The 21,606-nt window shown below is 38.3% G+C and overlaps 1 protein-coding gene across 1 annotated transcript in view; it reads right to left on the reverse strand.

Annotated features, from left to right (window-relative positions):
* Window positions 1-21,606, reverse strand: part of CDC123 (cell division cycle 123) — a 33,088-nt gene that overhangs the window by 8,641 nt on the left and 2,841 nt on the right. Inside the window, exons 3-10 of the mRNA XM_082279989.1 lie at window positions 20,353-20,407; window positions 19,554-19,586; window positions 17,081-17,176; window positions 16,250-16,356; window positions 10,024-10,072; window positions 8,331-8,406; window positions 5,230-5,352; window positions 1,938-1,966 (exon numbers count right to left, since the gene is read on the reverse strand). Coding sequence (XP_082136115.1) covers window positions 1,938-1,966; window positions 5,230-5,352; window positions 8,331-8,406; window positions 10,024-10,072; window positions 16,250-16,356; window positions 17,081-17,176; window positions 19,554-19,586; window positions 20,353-20,407 — 568 coding nt within the window. The remainder of the gene's footprint in view (window positions 1-1,937; window positions 1,967-5,229; window positions 5,353-8,330; window positions 8,407-10,023; window positions 10,073-16,249; window positions 16,357-17,080; window positions 17,177-19,553; window positions 19,587-20,352; window positions 20,408-21,606) is intronic.

The raw sequence follows: 21,606 nt of genomic DNA on the forward strand, positions 1-21,606 counted from the left end.
GACACGGAGAGGAATCTACAAACAGATATATTTTATCTTGACAGATGAAGAAACACTGCTCATTTGAGATCCCACAGGCTGAAACCTTTTACTTAAATAATCTGTCTTCATGCCTCAGCTATGAGGCAGAGCACCCAACGGCAGAATCTGGTTCAATGTTCAAGTGCTGCTCCTCATTTCCCCTGACAGCATCCTCACGTCTGCCGTTCTGAGCCTGGGCAGGTAATTTCCATGACAGCATGGCTGCTCTAGCCCACAGCCTCATTTTAGGTACCTACATTAAAACTTGGGCTGAGAAACAGTACAGTTGCTGCTTTCCACTAAGACACGTTCCTGTTTTGTAAACTATGGCAAGATTTACTATTACACAATTATAAAATAGTTCAGCAACATTGAAAATGAGAATCAGGACTTACTCCCAATACACCCAACTCAACTGTAATAAAGACTTTCTCCAATCCCATAACTATAAACAAGTCAAACAGTGAGACTCAAACATATATAACAAAAGTATGTAGACATTGGTTTTGCATTTCTGGTTTAGGATTTCGAAAAAAAACCCATAATCTAAACACTTACTTTTCATGCAGTAATGTGATTCTCAAAATCAGGTTATGATTCCCTTAATCAGGTTTTGAGATTTAAGGATACATAATGCATTTTTGGTTGTGGTTGCTTTTAAAACAACACATGTGAGCCTTTCAAGCACAATTCATCTGACCAAATACTCCGCTCACACTAGAAGTCAAGGTTACTAACTCTGATATTGGTACCTGAAGTTCATAGAATTGTTTAGGTTGGAAAAATTCTCTAAGATGATCAAGTCCAACTCTTAGACCAGCACCTCCATGTTCACCACTAAACCACACCCCTAAGCACTACATCTACATGTCTTTCAAATAGTTGAAGTGGGATGTTTCTCCCCAGCTCCATCACTATCTGGATGTTGAGGGTTCTGATCTGTCCAATTCTCAGAACCACAGCTGGAGCAGCTTGAAAAGAAAAAACTCGGTTCCATCTGCCATAAACTGGGCACACCACATTCATATCCTCTTTTGACCATTATCCCTTCCTACCCTAGACCTCCATAAACAAACCATTTTCCCATCTCACAAAGATAATATTAAGGATAAGTTTTGATGAGTTCAAATGCCGTAGTGAAAAAACACACAGGGGGAAAAAGAAATAAAGCCCAAGGAAATATCTGTCTTAAAAGAAAATGTCCCAAACCTGTTTGTGTTTAAGAGACATTTGTACAGTGCCCTTAATCAAAGAGTCATGAAATATCCTGAGTTGGAAGGGACCCACAAGGCCACTGAGTCCAACTCCTGACCCAGAACAGGACAGCCCCAAGAATCCCACCATGTGACTGAGAACGACACGCTTTAAGTTTCGGTCAGCCTTGAATTGGTCAAGCAGTAGGACTTGATGACCATTGTAGGTTCCTTCCAACTGATATAGTCTATTCTACTCTAAATTACTGCAGCAGGGACTCTCCATAACAGAAGTTTTTTGTCGTAACAAAAAAACTAAGTTGCCTTTTGTACATTCACAGAACTGAGAAAATTGCAGCTGAAGCCAAAGTTCTGTGCTTTAGGACGGACAACTTCTCTGGAAGATATTAACTAAATAATTACGTCACTGGCACAGATATATTTACAACCCTAATCCTATTATTCTCCTACTGTCAACAGTGTTTAACATAGAAAAAGGCCTGTGGAACGGAATAACATCAAGTTGGTTTTAGGGTTTTGCTTGGTGTTTTTTTGCTTGGTTGGGGTTTTTGCTTTGGCGGGATTTTTTTATTTGGTTGGTTGTTTTTGTTTTTTTTTTTCCAGGACCACTTCTAGGAAGAGGAAGCTATTACTTGCTTGATCTTTGTGGCATTTCATGTTTTCACAGAAGAAACAATTATATACTACATATCGTTCACTTACCCTGCTGTCTCTGTACACATCAAAAACAACTGAAAAGGAGAGAAAAAAAGTTAATTGTAAAAGATATATAATTTCACAGAAGATGTCTAAATCTGAATAGATACTTGTGTACACAGCACAATCTGCAAAGTCAGTATGTCTAAAGAACTGCAAGCCAGAATTTGGTACATTTCTAAGAGGGAGCTGAAACATTTCAAGAACTACTGTTAATGCACTGGGAAATCAGCTGCTGGGTTTTTCCATTTAATGCTGGTTCCTTCTGTTGATTTTACCCCCAGTGAAGAATATTTGATAAACTCTTAGCCCAGAGAGCTTATCTTTGACATTACCCCTGTTTTGTTTACAGCAGAACAGAGACACTTCAGGGAAGGATCAAGACTCCACTGTGTTGGACATTGCACAAACATTTAATAAGAGAAAATTCCTGCTCCACAGACATTAGGATTTCAGCAGCTAACAAGACAAACAAGTTGTAGGAACAAAGGGGTTGGTGCAGTGAAATGGCCATGTTTGATATCACCCAGAGCAGACACAGCACACCTAATTAATACCAACAACTCCTCCAAACAACCCCGTTACCACTCAGTGACTGACTCAAAGCTGCCTTGCCTGGCTCCACTGTTGTTCCTCCCCTTGGCTTAATTAAACATGACTCTATATGCAGCTTTCCATCAGCTTCTGTTCTGTATGGTTAAACAAACCTTTGAGTTGTCTTTCTGTTGAGCTAGGGAATCAACAGGGAAGCATTCAGGCATGGCTACATGCAAAAGCTGTACCAGCTTAGCAGGAAGAAAGGGAGAAAAAAATATTTAGAAAAGCCTCAGACAAATGCTGTATTGTTACTTCCTCCTCTAATAAGGGAATATTTCAGCTAAGAGATTTCCCAATACATGTGGATAAACTAAACTCAGGATGACTGCAGAACACTTGAGTCTCAGGAAGCTGCCTGTCAGGAATTAGGATGTTGACTGACCACATCCATGTATGTAAAGCTTAATCTGACATTTCATGCGAAGCTGCCTGAGCTAAGGGCAAACCACAACTCCAAAAGCCAAAGCCAGGCACGTAGCTGGTTTTTACCATGCAGCCTAAAAATCCACACAGCTTTTGCACAAGCTCAGTTGCATCAATGCAAAAGTCACTCCAGGATTAAGGGCTCCATTTTCTCAGGAAGACAAGCCCCCAGTGGCTAAGCCAGTCATCAATGCAACGGGGAGAACAGGAACCCAGGATTTCTTCTCCAGCTGTTCAACTGAACTTAGTGCCTGTACCACATCCTCTCCTTAGTTATATCCCAAAGATATCCCTTGCATCTGATGGTTTCTATAGTGAGCTTAAAGCAAGTCCATGCCAACCACTGGGGCTAATGGGCTATTGGGATTCACAGCTTGGGATTCAGACTGATTGCACTCTGAGGACTGGTTCAGGACACTCACAAACACTGAACGTGAAGAAAACCTCAACTGTTCCCTCTCCTTAGGGATCACCTCAGAGCAGGAGTGTCCCGTGCCAGTGAGACTGTAGTGAAACTTCACCAGAAACTGCTCAAAACAGAGGGAAAGCCAAAGCCCAGCTCTGCAGTATCGACACCTCCAGAGCCCTGCTCTTACTGAGCTCTTATCAAAGGTATTTAGAAGGTTCTAACATAATTTAGAAGCATTTATAAAGCATTCACCCATCTGTTATCCTACTGCTCTGACTCTGCAATGCTTCAGCTGCTCTGACTCAACTCTTCCATCTGGAGATGCTACCAGACCAACTGGAAAAAGCAGAGCAAACAGCATCAAAATCCCCAATGAAACAAGAAGTCAGGAAAAAAGCTGTAATACCTTTCCTTTTAAAAGCAAACAAACAAGCAAACCCAGATTTTTATTGTTAACAACACATATGCTACCAGGCAGTGGATCAAGGGAGATGATGGGGAATAAATGAAATGTGGTAAAAAAAAAACACCCACAAAACCCCAGAAAACATTTTCTGCGTGGCATTTCTCTGCAGATGGACTAGCATTTAGTGCCTAAGAATAAAAGGTTAACAAACCTTCATCCCAGAAGGTTGCCCTGAAACCTCCTTTTTCCTCGAGGCAACTCAGATGGCATCCTTTATATAAGATGACATTTCAGACCTTTCAGTTCACCTGACAGCCATTTCAGAGCCTAAATCTAGGCATCAATTTCCAAAAATAGTGCCCTGAATTCTTATCTATCAGTTGATTACATACCAGCTAAAATTACATTGGAACACAGAGGAAAATTAAAAGGCAGTAATCAGAATGCCAGATCTATATGACTGATCTTACTTCAAAATGTAAGGCTATGGACTTATTAAATTAGTGTACTGATTCCACTGGTCTTCTCCAAGCAGCAGTTCATGACAACTCTTCTGGACTGAAATAAAGAAGCTCTGCAGAATCAAATTGTTAAGAATTTTAATATAACAGAGACTGGCACCTGAAGGTACCTTTTTCAGACAGTCAGAGAGGACTGATCTACTTGACTGCTCTGGTGGCTCAGTAAAACAATAATGTTAAAAACCCACCTACAGGCTGATTTTTTCAAAGCTTTAGAGATGACAATAAACTGCCAGAAAATTCTTATGCTTATGGATTTACTAAGCTGAGGTTTGGTCCACACCAGACCTGATTTAAATTTCTTCGTCATGTTTTTCACCACTATTGATCACCCATCACAATGCAACACCATTCAATTCTCACTAAACCATGTTAGAAAACTATTTCAAATCAAATTTGCAAAGGACTTCACATTTAAAGAACAAGACAATTTACTTGGGCTGATTAGATGTATCAATACGGCCTTTATTCAAAGTTTCAGCACCAAACCTGGTGTGCTTTGACATTCTAGGAGAAATAATTAAAACTTCTTGAAAAGAAACTTAAAAATCCTTTCTTCAAGGAATACATCAATAATTCAGCAGCAAACATTTGACAACATCTTTATAAACAAGTATTCTTCTTACTAAATGCCTTTTGTCAAGGATCTCCTACCTCACTTTTCTGGTATAAAAAATATTTTCAAGTATAAGGAGAAAAAGTCTTAAAAAAAAAAAGTTATTATGCGTTCTGAAGGGATCTTTCACTCATTTGTGTTTTCTTGAAGAGCTCCAGACATTCATTCAGCGTTTTTTTGTTGCCAATGTCATTCCAAACCTTTGCTGCTCCATGTGCTGTAGCCACGAGAGCTTTCAGACTCTCCCCAAGTTAAAGAGAACCAAGCCCTGTGAAAGCAACAGTTATGAAGAGATGTATACCCACAGATACCATCAAGATACTTACAGTCTTCATCCAAGAATTTATACTGTATGTGTTTCTTGAAAAACTCCTGTATGGATCTACAGATCTCCTCGTGTTGCTTAGAGATGTGATCGTAGTACTGGGTGTAGTCCCTCTGGGATATACCTGTTGATAATTTCAGTTAATTATAATTATGAAGAGCTCTAGGCATGCAAAAAACCCAACCAGAAAAATACATTTATCAGACACAGAAGATGGGGTTTTCCCAACTTTTTACCATTATCAGTAACTTACTGTTTGGCTTTATTCTGCTATGCCTGAAGTACTTCCATTAGGAATCTCTTCCTTGAACAGCTCTGTTCTACAGTTTGTGAAGATCACTTTCTACGTACATGCTTTCACTATTTTAAAGTGAATTTCAGGAGGAACCTTTGCCTGTGTTTAAGTTTCCAGCTCCTGTATTTTCCTTTCAGTTTTATTCCCTTCAGTTACTGTGGTGAAAAACCTTGTTCAGCACATCACACGTAGGGACCACAATTTGGAACCATGAAATGCCAGGGGTGGAAGCTAAGCTTGCACATTAGCAAAGATGATAGATCCTTGGATACCACAGATGCTCATTTAACTTATTTTTTAAGTGCAGAATAACACATCCCTGTTTGATAAGGCACTACAGGTGAAACCTTAAACCCCAAAATCAGTGAGGTGGCATGCAGGCCAGTACTTTAGTGCTCCCACTTGCTCCCTCAAGGGCTTTCTTGCCTGTGTGGCACTAGACAAACCATCCTCCTACAAGTTCTTAATTTCACACATTTGTCTACAAGACAATGGTTTAAAATGACATCAACAGGATTATACACTTGCATGCATCTTGAGTGACAAGAGCTCTCACACAGGATGTGTCAACATAAAACATTGCAATACCCTGCCTGACAAATGTCAAATCCAAGACCTGCCCCATTACTGCAGAATGAGTAATTCAGGCTATTTACATACAAAAAGAGACAGAATTCCCCAAGGAAGATGTATCAGTGACGTTAGTTTGCTGTTTTAACCATATACAAAACACAGAGTTTTACTGTAAGACAATGCTGACTACCTCCAAAGATGTGCTCTTTTTAAAAAAGTTCATATAAAAACTTTATGATGTCAGTGGAACTTTGAATTTTTAATACAACTGCAAAGCTTAACTTGAGCCTAAAAAACAACCCAAGAGATGATGGTATCTCAGGGGATGCAGATGTGTAACTGGAAAATCATTCACTATACTGCAAGTATCACTCTTTAGTTTGACTGACAGGCTTATTAATTTTGAGAGCATGGGAACTGGGAACACATTGTGAAAAATCTTGGAACTACATTCAGAAATGCAGCTGGAGTGCTAGCTAAAAAAAAATTATTGGCAGATCTACTAGGTTTCAAAACATAGTCATGAAATGCACAGTGCTTAATTATCCAGTGTACAAATGCTTTGAGGTATTTGAAAGTAAATATTACTATATATATAAAAATATGTTCTATGATAAATCTACATTCAAATGTTTTAGAGGTTATTACAGCAACATGTCTCTCTGGCAGGTGTGGTGTTCCATCACAGAACAGGATAGGATTCAGGTCTTTTCCCTTCAAAAAGCTCTGTCAGGAGCCATTAAGCAATACTGACTTAATGGGACACCTCTGCTGCTAGGAAGATAAACCCTGTTACAGAGAGCTGTAATACACTTGCAACTGGCATAAATGGAGAGAAAATAGGAAGATGAGCATAGGAGCACCAGAAGGAACAGACAAATAAAAGGGCTTAGGAGAATGGTGTGTGTTGACAGCACCTGGATTAGCACAGCTCAAAACATCTATGTGCAGCTCCATAGGAAACCCAGATCAGGAAACAAGGAACAGGGAGTGTGTTCCTAAAGGTTCACAGACTGCATGCAGCAACAAATTGCTGACAGCTCCCAACAGGTACAAAAAGGCACAGCCAAAACAAGCCCACAGTCACCATGCCGAGAAGACAGGAGAAACAATGAGAATTACATCGCCAATATCCCTGGCCTTCCATATCATCACAAGGAACCCTGAAGAGACCACTTGTAGATATGGAGCTTGGTGCTTGTGAATTTGTAGGCATGAGAGAGGCAAAGTGAGCAAACTTGGTTTTATCCTAAAGCAAAAAAAAAACCACCTTCCTTCCTGTAAAGTCTGGATTTGCTCCATCACTACTAAAATATTTCCTTGTTAGAAGAGTTCAGGCAGAATGATTCAACCTTGTTAAGAACAAATGTGCACTAATCCTGTGTGCTATTTGAGTTTCTGTTCATATCTAAAGATTGCATGGTAGACCACACCAAAACCAAACTCCAGAGTAGTACTTAGCCTGAAATTAAACCCCTCAATTCAAGCACCTTTATGTACACTAGGTATCTCATTTCTTGCTATAGTCAGCAGGGAATAGTCAACACAACCAGAGGAGTAAAACTGAGCTAAATTTACCATAAATTACCCTAAATTTACCCTACTCAGCTGCCTACAACACATGCTCTAGCACAATCTGCCTGTTCTCCAGCTGCCAGAGGTCTCCCAATGCACCCACCAGCTCTGTGCATGCTGTGGATGGATACCCTGGCTCTTCAGTGCCACTTGAAATGTTTTACATTTAGGATTCTGTACCTGAGTAACAGAACAGCAGGTTCTAACTAAGCTACAGTGAATTTAACATAAACTCAAGACACTCCCCCGACCTGTGGAGATGTTCTGACCCCCCCAGCTTTCTGCATATAATATCCACGTGGGGTCATGTATTTGCAGCACAACACACAACTGCCTCTGTATTCATTCTGCAAGTTGGAGATGATGTAATTTGCTCCTGAATCACTCACAAAACTGCCTTTGGGTGAAGTTTCTGAATTAACAATGAAATTAAGAATATTCCCACTGTAATGGTGAGCATGCTGTGTTATCAGGCTTTCAAATACAGTGGAAAGTGAGATGTGGCAAACCACATTTTAAATTACAGAAAGAATAAACCATTAATTTCAGAAATGAGGTGTGAAAAGAAAGAACTCTCTTCAGATTTAGCTCTCATTCAAGAAAGCAGAGAAACTCCTCAGAACTTCATCCAATAATTTTGTTTTTAAGAAATTCCTTACCTAAAAGCTTGTTTTCCTTAACAAAGCATCTGAATTCTGCACCAGGGATTAGTTCACACCATTTGCGAAGAACAAGCTATGGAGGAAAAACAAATGACAAAGTATTGTTTCAGAAAAGTAACAGCGTCCTTTTGTCAACAGGTCTGCCTTTTAGAGCTACAGTTTTGCTGTAATGATAAAATGACCACTGATACTAGAAAACAAAACAATCTTAAACTGCAGTTCACATAATCATCTTTGCAAATATTTCAAAGCAATTAGATTTAATATTAATTTCAGAGAATCACAAGATGCTTTCAGTTGGATGGCATCTCTAAAGACCATATAGTCTAAACTATCCTAAAGCAGAAAGGTTCAGATTGTACGTAAGAAACCATGAGGACTGTCAAGCATTGGAAGAGCTCCCTTACAGAGGTTGTGCAGCCTCCACCCATTGAGGTTTTCACACCAGATTTTATAAAATGCCATGCAAGACAGTATGATCTCATTCCTTACCCAGCTTTGAGCATGAGGATGGACTAGACACCTCCCAAGGCTCCTTCCCACCTTAATTATTTTATGCTCTTCCACTTTGTACAGTATTTATAACTGTGAAATCATTTACGAAACAACTTCCAAGTTACATTAATGATAAAGCATGGAAAATAAAAACTCTGATATACAACACAACAAATCTGTCATGGAATTGGCAGAAAGTTGCTCCCTAGTCAAAGGAGCTGATGAGCAGAATTAAATTTATCCAAATCAACATCTATTCTGGTACACACCCAAGCAGAATCCTGTGACGCCTTTGAAGGCGCAAACCAGTTAAAATAAGGACACAGGATAGAAATAGAAAGCAAACTATTATAGTCAATAGGACAGACTGCCTGGGAATTAAAGCATCTCTCTGGCACTTTCTCAAGTTTCTGCATTTCCTAAGCTGAAATATTCAGAAGGATCCATGGTTTTGAAGGCCCAGTTACTGCTACTGGGTGCTGGAAACTCCCAACACCTTTAAACTGCAGCAGAAAGCTTCAGTAACCAGAGATGACATTCCTAACTACAGTGTAAACATGAAACTCTTTTTTCCAACTTTTAGATGTTCTGTATCTTTAAAGCACACTTGATAGTGCTTTAAAATAAAACAAGGTTCATTCACTTTTCAAAAGCCCTTTAAGCCCACAGCATGATGACAAATGTTATATTTACATAAAAACTATTATTAGAGAGATGACTAGATGTTACCATAAGAAAAGCAGCTCCATATTAACAGTTTATAGCATATCTAGCTGAATATTTTGATCTGGTAACAAACATAGGAAAAATAAGATGTGACAGACCACTTCAGTTCAGGATGTCCTCAGGCACTGCAGCAAGCCTCAACCTTGGTAACCTCAGTGTGATGTTCACAAGCAGCTCACCATCAAGAATATATGACTTTGAGCTACTGAACTTGTCCTTCCTGTCAAAACCTGACAGACATGAGAGTACATTGCAAGGAAGCTTCTCAAGTCTGCACTTTAGCTCACCTGATCTGCAATTACATGAAGTTCTTATGACCTGCAGTGCCGAACCAGATTTCCCCTCATATCCAAAGCAACATGAATAAAACAAACATAACACATTTTATGGACACAAACCCAAGCACAAATGTCACCCAGACTGTGAACAGTTCTTTTAAATTACTTAGAAATCATGAAAGAAGTCCTACCTCGTAGTTCAAGGAAGGATCAGGGGAATCATCAGTACAGTGAATAAATCTAGAAAAGTAAGGCACAGGCTTCAAAATCTGCTTTACATGTAAGATTTTAGCCATAGTGAGAAAAATAACCCCAAATGGTGAAACATGAAAACTACTGTTAAATTATTTCCAGTATGTACAAAACAAGTAAAGGCAACACATCTACAACAACCCTCCTTTTAACAATTATCGGGGGGAAAAAAAAAATCACCTCTTTTCTTCTAGCGCAATTTGGAAGCACTCAAATCTGGACAGGGATGTGTCCAAAATGTATTTACTCACTGTTGATTTATTTCTGTTTGAATCAACAGTGCTGCTCCTTTCCCCTTGTATTGTTATGTTGGCTTAACTGAATTCTCAAAAAACCCAACAAACTTGAACAATCTAATCCAGTTTCACTGCAGCATGTTTTTTTCCCAAGTACTTTTAATGTTTAACTTCCCAAACCACACAACAGAGACTCATTATCATGCCTTACAGCAATTCATTTCTATGAATAAAGGATGCAAAACAGCAATGCTGCTCAGCATTTCTGATTCCATAGCACGGTATCTTTCTAAATTAAGAGCCTTAAGAAATACTCTTACAAATCTCTTGAGAGTGGGAATAAACAAAACTATTTCCATAACTGCATGCAGATGTCAAGGTTTTGTCCCTTGTAAGTAGCTGACACTGTGGGTCTCCTTTCAGGAACTATGGAGCAAGAATGGAGGCAGTTATAAGTGAAGTCAACTTCCACGTACCTTTTGGTCATTTTACAGTAAACCTCGCAATAGATTCTGTAACTTTCAGAAAGAATTCACAAAAGAACATGTGTTTTCCTTTGAATTCTACTCCCTGACCTTAGTGGAAACAAACTACTTGGAAGCACGGGACTGTGTTAAGGGTTACTGCTGAGCAATAGTCCTAAATGCAATATTTATAGGATCTCCTTTTGGCAGTGAACTTCATTCAACAACCCAAAAGTCTCACATAAACATTGCATTTGTAAGACATGGCTGCCCAGCCTTCGGTTTGAAGTGAAGAGCTATCGTAAGAGTTCATTCTGTATGCTGCCAGCAGAAATAAATTTCACACATTTTAGTTTAGACTTTAATATCCACAATGCACAGAAAAGTAGGGCAATACAGGCAGGCTTTCCAAAAGCACAGTGATCAAACACATCATATTTATATCTGTAAGCCTGTGTAAACAGATAACATCCTTCAACTACAGTTTGGATTCCCCGCAATTTAAGATCTGTCAAGGCAACAGAAACAAACCCATGAGAGCTCACAGTTTTCCTAGACTCAAAATTCCTCCCTTACTAGAGTATACGCCTATCATGCTGAAGAAAATATCCCACACACACATAAAGCCAATAACAAACTCTATCTATAAAGGCAGCACATGGAGTTTTACAGTCCCTGCACACGAGGACCTTATTACCCCTCACAGATTCCGTATCTGAGATCGAGGTACCTGCAATCTGCTTCATTCCAATAACACACACAGTTTTCCAGCAGTTAAAAAACCCCAGCCTTATAATCAAAATTATTCCCTAACTTGACCCTCAAATATTTTGGCAAAGAGCTATGTGGGGAAGGATGGCTCCGCTTCCCTTGTAAGTCAGAAAATGAAATCAGGTGCCATCCCAAGCCCCACAGACTGTGCAGGTGTTGCTGCAAAATCAAGCAAACAGGCAAAATGACAAATATAGGCAAAAATACTGCAAGTCACAGTAAGGGTATTTTTCTTGAGCCTTAATGCCAGAGGACTGAGTACAAATGAGGACAAAGTGGGAGAACACAGTGGAAGACAAAACAAACTCATGTGTCTGTAATGTAATTTTCCTTCTAAATATTATGAGTTTTCATCGACAAAAGATCACCTCTATTTAGGGGTAAATTTTGGGCAACTTGAGGCTGCAATTTTATACTTTTTACCAGCTTATTGTAGCATTTACTGTTGAGGCCCATGTGAACTCATGTATTACAGATGGCCTTTTGATCACCAGAGGCACAACCCTAAGTGGGGTGTCTTCAACCCACATCCTATTCAGGTTTGGACATACTTGAAAGAACAATCAGAAAGATTTCAGGAAGCTCAAATTGAGACATGCCTGGGCTGTATTTTCTGAAGCCTCTGAAAACTGTAATTTTGAATGCTACAGGTGAAGGGAAACTGTTTTGCTGTGTTGTGGTTAACAGCTTTTTTACAGAGTTATACACAGACATCAAGAGCAGAAGGATCAAGATCTCTTTATATGTGGCAGCTCTGTGTCAAACTCCAAATGCAAATACTTGACCACTTGACATGCTACACAAAGCCATTATGCAGGTCAGTTTTCAACACTGAAAAAAAGCAATTTAAGAAGGTTTGCAATTTTCTCCAGTACCTACCCTGCTAAGAAAGCCATGAACTCATCTGCAAATCACTGAGATAATTAGGAACTATTATGAATATGATGAGAATTATAAAATTTATTCTGTACCTGATACTTCCCTGCTATTATCTCAGTTTATTTTAAAACCGTATTTAAAAAAATATAAGGAGAAGCTTTTAACAGCCTTTGAACTGTATCTTTATTCCTTGAATATTGAACCTTGCTGGAACTTTGAGGACTAAAATAGGAAATTCATGCACCACTCAGAATCTTGTACTACACTGTAAATTGCTAGGAAAAATGGGGCGAGAGTAAAACCCAGAGGGAAAAAAAATCATCATCAAAGGCCTCGTTTTCCACATCCTCTCATGTGGAACTGCCTACCTTGAAACAGCTTATATTAAAGCCTAAACTAACAGCTCCTGTTCCTGCAAAAAGATACTGGAGTGCCAAGGCACATTCTTCATGATCCAACACTGCCTCCTATGTTCTGTTAGGAGAACACAGGCTGTTATTCCTCCACATCACAGAAAAACTTTGAAATTTCCCTACAATTTGGAATTCAATATTAAAAGCATTAAGTTTGGCATCAGAAATGTTGTCAGAATGCAGGGGCATTATCACATCATTAGAAGTACTGCTAATATTTCTACCAGTCTCAAGGTGGGCAGTCAATCGTGTTTTAACAAAATATAGTCCACCCATTCTAACAATAAAGCAGAAAACTGTGTTCTATACCAATGTATCCACCAGGGTTATACAGAGCTTTTTGTTCAAAAGAGGAGTTGTAATCACTTAACAGAAATCCCAGTCAGAAAGGGATTTTTTTAATCACATATACACAACAGTAAGTTTCTGAAAGCCTACATTAATGCCTGAAAAGTTAAGATCACACCACCCACAAGATATTTTGTGAACTCAGCTAAGTAAAAATACAATGCTGACTTTGAAGCAGAAACAACATCAACTGCATTAATGAGTACATCACTCTGAAGTCCTTGTTAATGTATATAAAATTAACAAGCAGGGAAGTTAATTCATTTGTCTGAACTTTTCAACCAAGGTGCCAGCATCATGACAGAATCCAAACTTTTAAAACAGTCAAAGCAATTTAATCATGCTCAGTAAATCTGCACTGAGTCCATATTTTTTAACAGCTTGTATTGAAGCATTAGATGGTTGAAGTTTTCTTGAAACTTGAGACGGTTGAGAATTACAACAAGGGCATTCCCTGACCTGAACAATGTTTAGAGGCAGATAGGAAATGGGAGAGGAAGAAAAAGGCAAAGAAAGTTGTTTGCCTTAAGTCCTGCATCACTGGCTTCAATTTCTAGATTAAAACACAGACCTACAAATTGCCATTGCAGCATGTTCACCATATTATGACCCATTAAGTGGATATTTAAGTTCATACAATTGAACAGGAAACAAGCCAACAACAACAAAAAAAGGATATTCAGCATTTGAGCTGTTACTTATGCAGGGCAAGAAACTTTTAGACCATACTGAGTATTATTGATGAAGTAGAAATATAGTGCATTTATCCTCCATCCAAGTAGTCCTTCCAAGGGATTTGGATGCATTATGTATGTAATTTTCATTTGTTCAGCACTTCAGGTTCTTATGCCAGCTACATTTTTAATCTCTGCTTGCTAAGGACTAGTGAACTGGCAGCTAATCAATAGTATAATTAATGACGACCACTGTTCCGATTTAGCAATAATCATTGCCGTGCTTGGAGACATTTTGTACAAATAACTTTTTAATTTAGAAATACCAAGCAGAGACTGGACAATGATATATGCTTAAATCAAGTATGACATATTCATAAATTACAAGATACAGAGAGACCAAGGTGATTTCCCACAGTCATGTCATAAGCGTTACTTATTTACCACCTTAGCTGAGCTGTGCTATCTGGTGGTTTTATCACATTGGGAAAGGAACCTAAATGGACTGAAGCAGTGGAGTTGGAGGTTTTACCTTTTGCAAGATGTTATTCTCCCACAGCAGGATCAAGAGAAGGGAGTGTGCCTGCTCAGCCACTACTGTTCTTGTGTGAACTTAAGCTGAAATCACTGATGGTTCAAGGCAACGGCCATGCTGTGAAACCTCAAACCACAGCAACTAGAATGTCTTCGCTGCCCCTCCCACCAAGCCAGTGCTGACTGCAGGGGGCGAAGCGAAGAGCTGAGGCACTGACTGTAACTGATCCAAGATTAAACCTGACAGAAAACACACTGATTTCACTATCAGTGAAGGTGGTTGAACCAATTCATTCTACCATACAATGAGTTGCCACATCAAGTGGCGCTTGCTGAACACTTGCTTGTCTCCCAGACTCACTAGAAAACAGTTAACCAAACAGGATTTCTGCAAGGAGCTCTGGGTACTTTTTGCTGGACCTCTTTATACATGAGGACAGTAAATACAAACCCCATGTTATTTAATATTAACAAAGGGATGATGCAAAGTGTGCAGTTCTTTTCAGACCTACAAGAATCACTCCTCAAAGTCATTGTAACGAAGGAGATATTAAATTTTATTACTTGACCCTCCAAGCACACTCCTCCAGACACCCCACCTCGCATTAGGGGAAACCATGAGAAGCAGCTCCTTGCTAAGGCACCAAAGACTTCTGAGAATTCACTCACCTCTGAAATGTAAACTACAGATTTCTCATCTCCCCCATCCCTTTCATTCTCTATACTAGAATCACAAATTATCAATGCTCAATTGCTTCCCAAGCCAAACATATTTTTCAAACTGTTTTATCACTCCAGTATCTTCTCCCTTCCTCCTCAGTCTCTTCCCCAGCACCTCATGACACTGCAGGTCAGGCATGATAGAAAACCCAACATCAGAACTGGACTGACATCCTTGCTGTCAACAGCCCCTTTTTTTTTCCCCATGTTCCAAAAAACTGGGGGAAGAGAGTCATTAGAGTTGCAGGAATAAAAAAGAAGCAGTTGCACAGCACTAATGCAACTGGTTTCACACCTTAAAAAGAAAATTTTTATCGAGACATAAGCCACTTGACATGAAACTTATACCTGTTAACCCACTATAAGGCACCTAGAACAACAGCTCTGCATTTGACTGAGTCTCCTAAATAATTCAGTAATGTAAATAAGCATTGAATAATTACTGGAAAACAATCTCTCAGATACCAAGCCATGGATTGCCCCTTTTCTTTGATATTCTACTTGTCTGGGGAACAAAAAAAAGTAACCATAGTAACAGAAGTATCAACTCCAATAATTTCATTTTCTTTCAGAAAAAGGCTGTATTTTAGAAATGAGTGACATAAATCAATGAGATGCAGGTACTACGGAGGAAACTGCTCCTATACAATTAAGTACTCCCTTCATGTGAGCAGATAAAAATAAACCCCAAGCACATAATATTTTTAATTTTATCTGTAATTGCTATCCTTAGTCACTTGGAATGTATTTGTTCCAAGAGCTACAAGAACTTAGGTTCAGAACGAGCCCTAGAAATATGTTACCAGAAATCTTAGACATGTTCCAGGCAGCCACAGAAACCTCAACAACTTTAAAATACGGAAAGGACATGGTAAAGTCACACTGTATTACCATAAGAAGTGGCACCAATAAGGACAGTAGCAACAAGTAAACACCAAGAGGGCTGGGAAGGCAAAAAATCCCAAGAATACAACACAACTTGCTCTGGAAAGCTACTAAAAAAAATGGTCTTCATCCATAGTGCCATAGCACACTGGTTGCATGTGCTACCTTAATACCTTTCTGGTTTGCTTCTGGATTTTTCTGGCTGTGTATAACTAAGATTGTCTGCTGGAATTCTACTTACGGCTGAGTGAGGTCACGAGTTATGAAGTCTGAACTCTTGAAGAGGAGGAAGATGTCACTGAGAGCTTTACATTTCAGAGAGCTGTTCATTGCTATCCAGTAGGCATCCTAAAGAAACAAGATTATCCACAAATGTACCTTTACTAGCAGGAAAGAATGCAGGCTGCAGGTCTATCTAAATATTATGCAACATTTGAAATACACACAGAATTATTTTTTTTATTTCGAGGAAAACTTCATTCATGGTTAAAAGAGACACAATAGTTACTGTTTTTCTTATGAATACTCTGATGAAAGCAGGGCAAATCCATTTGCAAAACTAAGTTTTTGCGTTACTGCTTCCAGGAACTTTCTTGGAATGCTTGATTGAACACAGTGTCTCTTGAGAACACAAAACAACAATATTTGGGTGCAGCCATCCTTATGGTATAGTTAAGAGTACCTAAAAATAACTAGAGGCAAGTTTATTGCTTTTTTAAAAATTGTGGGGCTTTTCATCTTTATCCCAGGCAAAGTTTTCAACTAGTATCCTAAACAGAGAGCCTGACCATCGCACAACCATCTGTGACCAGGATATAGGGTTTGAGATAAGAAAGCCAGTGCTGCCTTGCATCAGCCTCCCCAAACATGCACCATGACCGTCTAGTGATAGGCAAGATATCAGTGAAATGGTTGATTAAAGAATCCACCACTTCACGGATATATTGTCTATCACTTCTTCCTTCATCAGAAGCACTAGTCTCTTCCTCCTTCCAATGCATTTAGAGAAAACAAACACAAACCACTCTGTATGACAACATCTCTTACAAGTTTTGGGAGTCAGCATTCTTACCCTTGGAGCACTCCAGTTGAGTTTAGGAAAAACACTGCCACCCAAGGAACTTATTGCTTCCTGAACTTTAGCTGCGAACTCGGGAAATTCTGGTGCCTGAATGAAGAACAACAGCAAAAATATCAGTTTCAATACATTTAATAGTGAAGTTTAGCCATCTTCTAAATATTACTAGAGATCCATACTCCAGAAGAAATATGTCCAAAATCAGTATGAACCCCAGAAACATAGTGTATAATAAAATCACTTAATCAAATCTGGTACTAGCAAGTACCATGAACTTCAGGAGAAAACCCAAAACTTCGTAACATTCATAATGAAATCTGCAACAGCTGGCAAAAAATACAAGTCAAATAACCAAACCTTAAACCCTTACCTATGGGTTTATACCCTGCGGTAGATTATTGTAAACAAATAAGATCCAGTAATATTTAAACTTTCAAAGAGAAATTTTAGAATTAAGCATCTCATAGGCAATTTGAATAACAGCTCTTCCTTTAAGCTCTAGTTTTATAAAACGTTAGTAATACTTTAACCCATCAGCTCTTAAATTAGGTCTTCAAAGTAGCTGCTTAACAATATATTAATTCCAAATAGAGGACACACTGCAAAGGTTGGACTAGAAAACCTTGCCTTGTAAAGAACATTGAAAATGTAAGATTGAGGTAAAAAAAACCCCAGCTCTTCAGGTTGCTCCAAACTCTACCCTGAATGTGGTGCTATAGATAAAAAACAGGTTGCTGACCTTTAAAATAATACAAAAGGATTTCAAGCATATGTCAAAGATCTTTCATGTAACAGGATTTATAGCAAGAAGTATATAAGAACACTATTTCTGCCTACTTATAAACTCAATTCAAAGGTAACTTCTAGGCTAAAGCTAATTGATGCTTCTTAAACAACAAAGCCCTCACAGCCAAACAAGTGAATAAAAAACCCTCATACATTCTGGAATCTCCTCACTGCAGCTTCCCCAGATGCAAACACTTGAAAAAACCTCCTCACATTTTAGTGCAATGACCTAGACTGAACCTCAAACATTCTGAACCTTCCCTTCGTACATTACCTAGTCTCCATGGGAAACTACACTTGGAAAACTGAAAAAACCACTTCTCTTATTTTATTTTTAGACATTCAGTCGATTCTAGAGACTGTTCCTGCAAGAAGTAAGACTCTTCATCCACTGCATTCTGATCCAAACTCCTCTTGTTTTGACAGGAATCGGGAGTCCTACTATATATGTAATACCAGCACATACTAAGCCTCCTCGGGAAAATGTTACCAACGTGTAACTTGATTAACACAAGGGATAAATATACACACAAGAGGCAAGTTCTAAAACTGCATAAACAAGCTAGACTCCATCATTTCCTGAATTTTGAATGCTTGACTTTGTAACCATCAATATTAATGCAAGTTATTTTAAAAACAGGATTTTCTGCCCCTCTACTTCCCTCATGAGGAAGCTGTAGACTTACCTAGATACAGTAGAGTCATTTGACCTGTGTTCTTCTGACAGGTTAAATACCTCTTAATTATGTAATTCCTTATTGTGTTCCATACTATAACAGAACCTGATTCAAAACTCTGATATTATTTTTTTAGCATCATTACTATGAACTTTGCAAACGATAAGATGGATCCTAAAATCCTTGTTTTAAATAATTTACAATTTAAGGAATATAGTTTCCCAAAGGTTAAGTATTTGAACTGAAGATTAATCAGTGTGCACAAATTTGAAATGTATTAAACTCTGGGCTATAAATTCTGTGCTAGCAGAAGCGGACCCAAAGCAGGGTTGTGATTATATGGCACCTAATCCAACATGAGCAATTCCACACCATGATGAACATTAGGGAGCTAAAGGACTGAAGTCACACTATCAATGGCAGACAAGTACCACGAGTATTTTAACTCTGACAGTGACACGGCAACAGCAAATTTCAAAAAAAGATGCAAGAAAGATCAAGAAAGCCTGGTTTGCATCCATTATGACTCTCATTCCATGCCAGGCACAGTGCAAGGAGACCATAAACACAGGAAAAGAAAAAAAAATTACAGAAAGAGATGTACTTAGGAAGAAATAATGGCATATTAAGAGAAGAGCTGTGAAGATTGAGCTGCAGGGGCTTAGTTTCTTCTGCATCCAGTCTGATTAAATAATTTGGAGATATTCGAAGTGGTGAAAATGAAAGACAGCTATATTTAGAGCTGTACTTCAGTTCATTTCCTACAGTCTAACAAGTGTGTATGATTGTTGGGGATGAAGAAAAGTGTTTTATTTTTAGTTAAATAAAATTAAGCCAGCAAAACTTTCTTGACGTTACAGACATCTACACTGCCATCCATCTAAAATAGTCTGAAAAATGTTAAATACAGCAAGAGGTATCTCTAACCAGCAATAAGTTTGTATCACAAGGCTGAAGAAAGGAAACTGCTGACGAACCCACATCGGGCTTTTACAGGACCTTACCTTAAGTGTTGCAGTGTTTTCATCATCTGACCACTGTTAAAAATAAGAACAAATCAAAGGTTACCAGTTTCCTGAGACATCCTTTATAATTTATGAGAACATCAGAATTCATACAACCTCCTACAATATGTAGATCAAATCACTGCCCCAGACAGCACAACATCACCATCCTGCAATTATTTTGGCTGTAAAGTAAGACAGGGAAAATACTGTATATTCAGCAGAAGTTCTACTCTAAAGTATTGATAAAAAAACCCCTGTATATTTCAATTGTGATTTATATCAGGAAGATAGACATTTCAGAACTCAGTCTTCCCTATCTAGAGCTTGTCTCCAGCTCTAGCACTTCCATCATTAGACCCATGATCCATTAGTTTCACTTCTATTTCTTTTTCATCTCCTTGTTGTACCTTCTGTCACGTTGTACTTACAACATTTTTCAGTGGTTTTCTTCTAGAATGACCTTCTGAGTTATTATGCCCTCAGAAACTTTCGCTGTTTCTTGAAGTAACTATTCCAAATGTACTCCTAATTTTCCATTTCAACATTCCCTACTCATTATTACAAATGCAATTATCAAGAAATAAAAATGAAAAAGTCTTCCATGAAAGATCACAGAAACATTTAAACTTTCCCGGATGTCACAGCATAAATAATCATGTTTCTACATTTTTCATTGCAACTACCACATGATAATGATTTCTATGAAGGAATCTTCACACCTATAAATAATGCAGAAAAGGTTATACATTCATATTTTTCTTAAAAGACTTGACATTAATTTGCATTTTACACTGACCTGTATCTCCTCTGCATCATCACTCCCCTCCTGAGCATGACTTGGAGGATCTTCTCTGAAACAAAAAATTAACAGGAAAAAAATCATTAAGCACTGGAGTTTGACTTGACCATATCCATTATATTTCCACAGCATTTCCAGCTGTTGATCTCAAAATGTTTCCATAAGAAGATAAAACTTCAAAACCCTGGCAGAGAAAAATCAGTAAGCTAGTACTGAAAACAGAAGACCAAACACCCTGGCATTAGGACGAGGTCCTACCCTGAACACTTTGCTTCTTTCAAATTAGCAGATCAGTTTTTGATCTAAAACACTGCAATTGAAGCTTTTCAACACCCAGTTAATGATTCTTTTCCAACTTTACTCTAGTCTAACATAAACACAAATTGAACTTTTTTTTTTTCCACAAGTTCAATTTAGATTATGCTTTGCCTCCATACTCCCTTTCCAAGAAAAATTCATAAACCTTGAGTTTCAAATGTTGACATGTGAATTTCTGGCTCTGAAAAGAAAATGTCCTCAGACTCAGCATACAGACAAAAGAAGAACCTATGGAAAGTGGACAGCATAGCAAACAGGGCAAGGTCAAATGTACATCCCTGCCAAAAGTCAATTCTTAGACGAGCTGAGTCTCTGCAGTCCCTCAATGCACTTCCATAGCAATTAAACCATCAATCCAGTTTTTGAGATCTAGAGGTCAGATAGGGGCGCACTGAAGGTTAGAAGCAATCTTGCCCTTGACTGCAAGGAGATCACATTCACTTCTAGCTAAGAAAGTTCAACTCACAGAAAAAAATGGTTTCTAAAAAGGATTTTAACTGCAAACATCTTAAAAATGTAATTTAAGTCAATCATACAGCTGTCCATTACTCCATTGAAGACAGCAAAATTGTAGAACACAGCTGTTAAGTCAAACCCTCAAATTCAGCTTTTCTGAAGGCTTATTAAAATAAACAGCTGCTGCTAAATAAATTGCACAATTCTGCAGAAGCAGGTGACAACACTACTTTTGATCCAAAATGGTTTAAAAAACAATTCTAATTTTCTGGATACCCTTTAATAAGAAAAAGAATTTAGAAAGAAATTAGAAAGGAAAGAATAGAAATTAAAAATTAAATTTAAAAATAAACCCTTTCACCTTTACAAGGCATTTAAACAGCTTCAATTTTTACATAAATTGCTATCTTATAAATCAGACAAAGCTCCCTTTCACTCACAGCCTCACTGGTTGCTCTGCAAGGGGCAAACTACCAG

This window comes from Coloeus monedula (genome assembly GCF_965178545.1).
Source record: "Coloeus monedula genome assembly, chromosome: 4".
Lineage (NCBI taxonomy): Eukaryota > Metazoa > Chordata > Aves > Passeriformes > Corvidae > Coloeus > Coloeus monedula.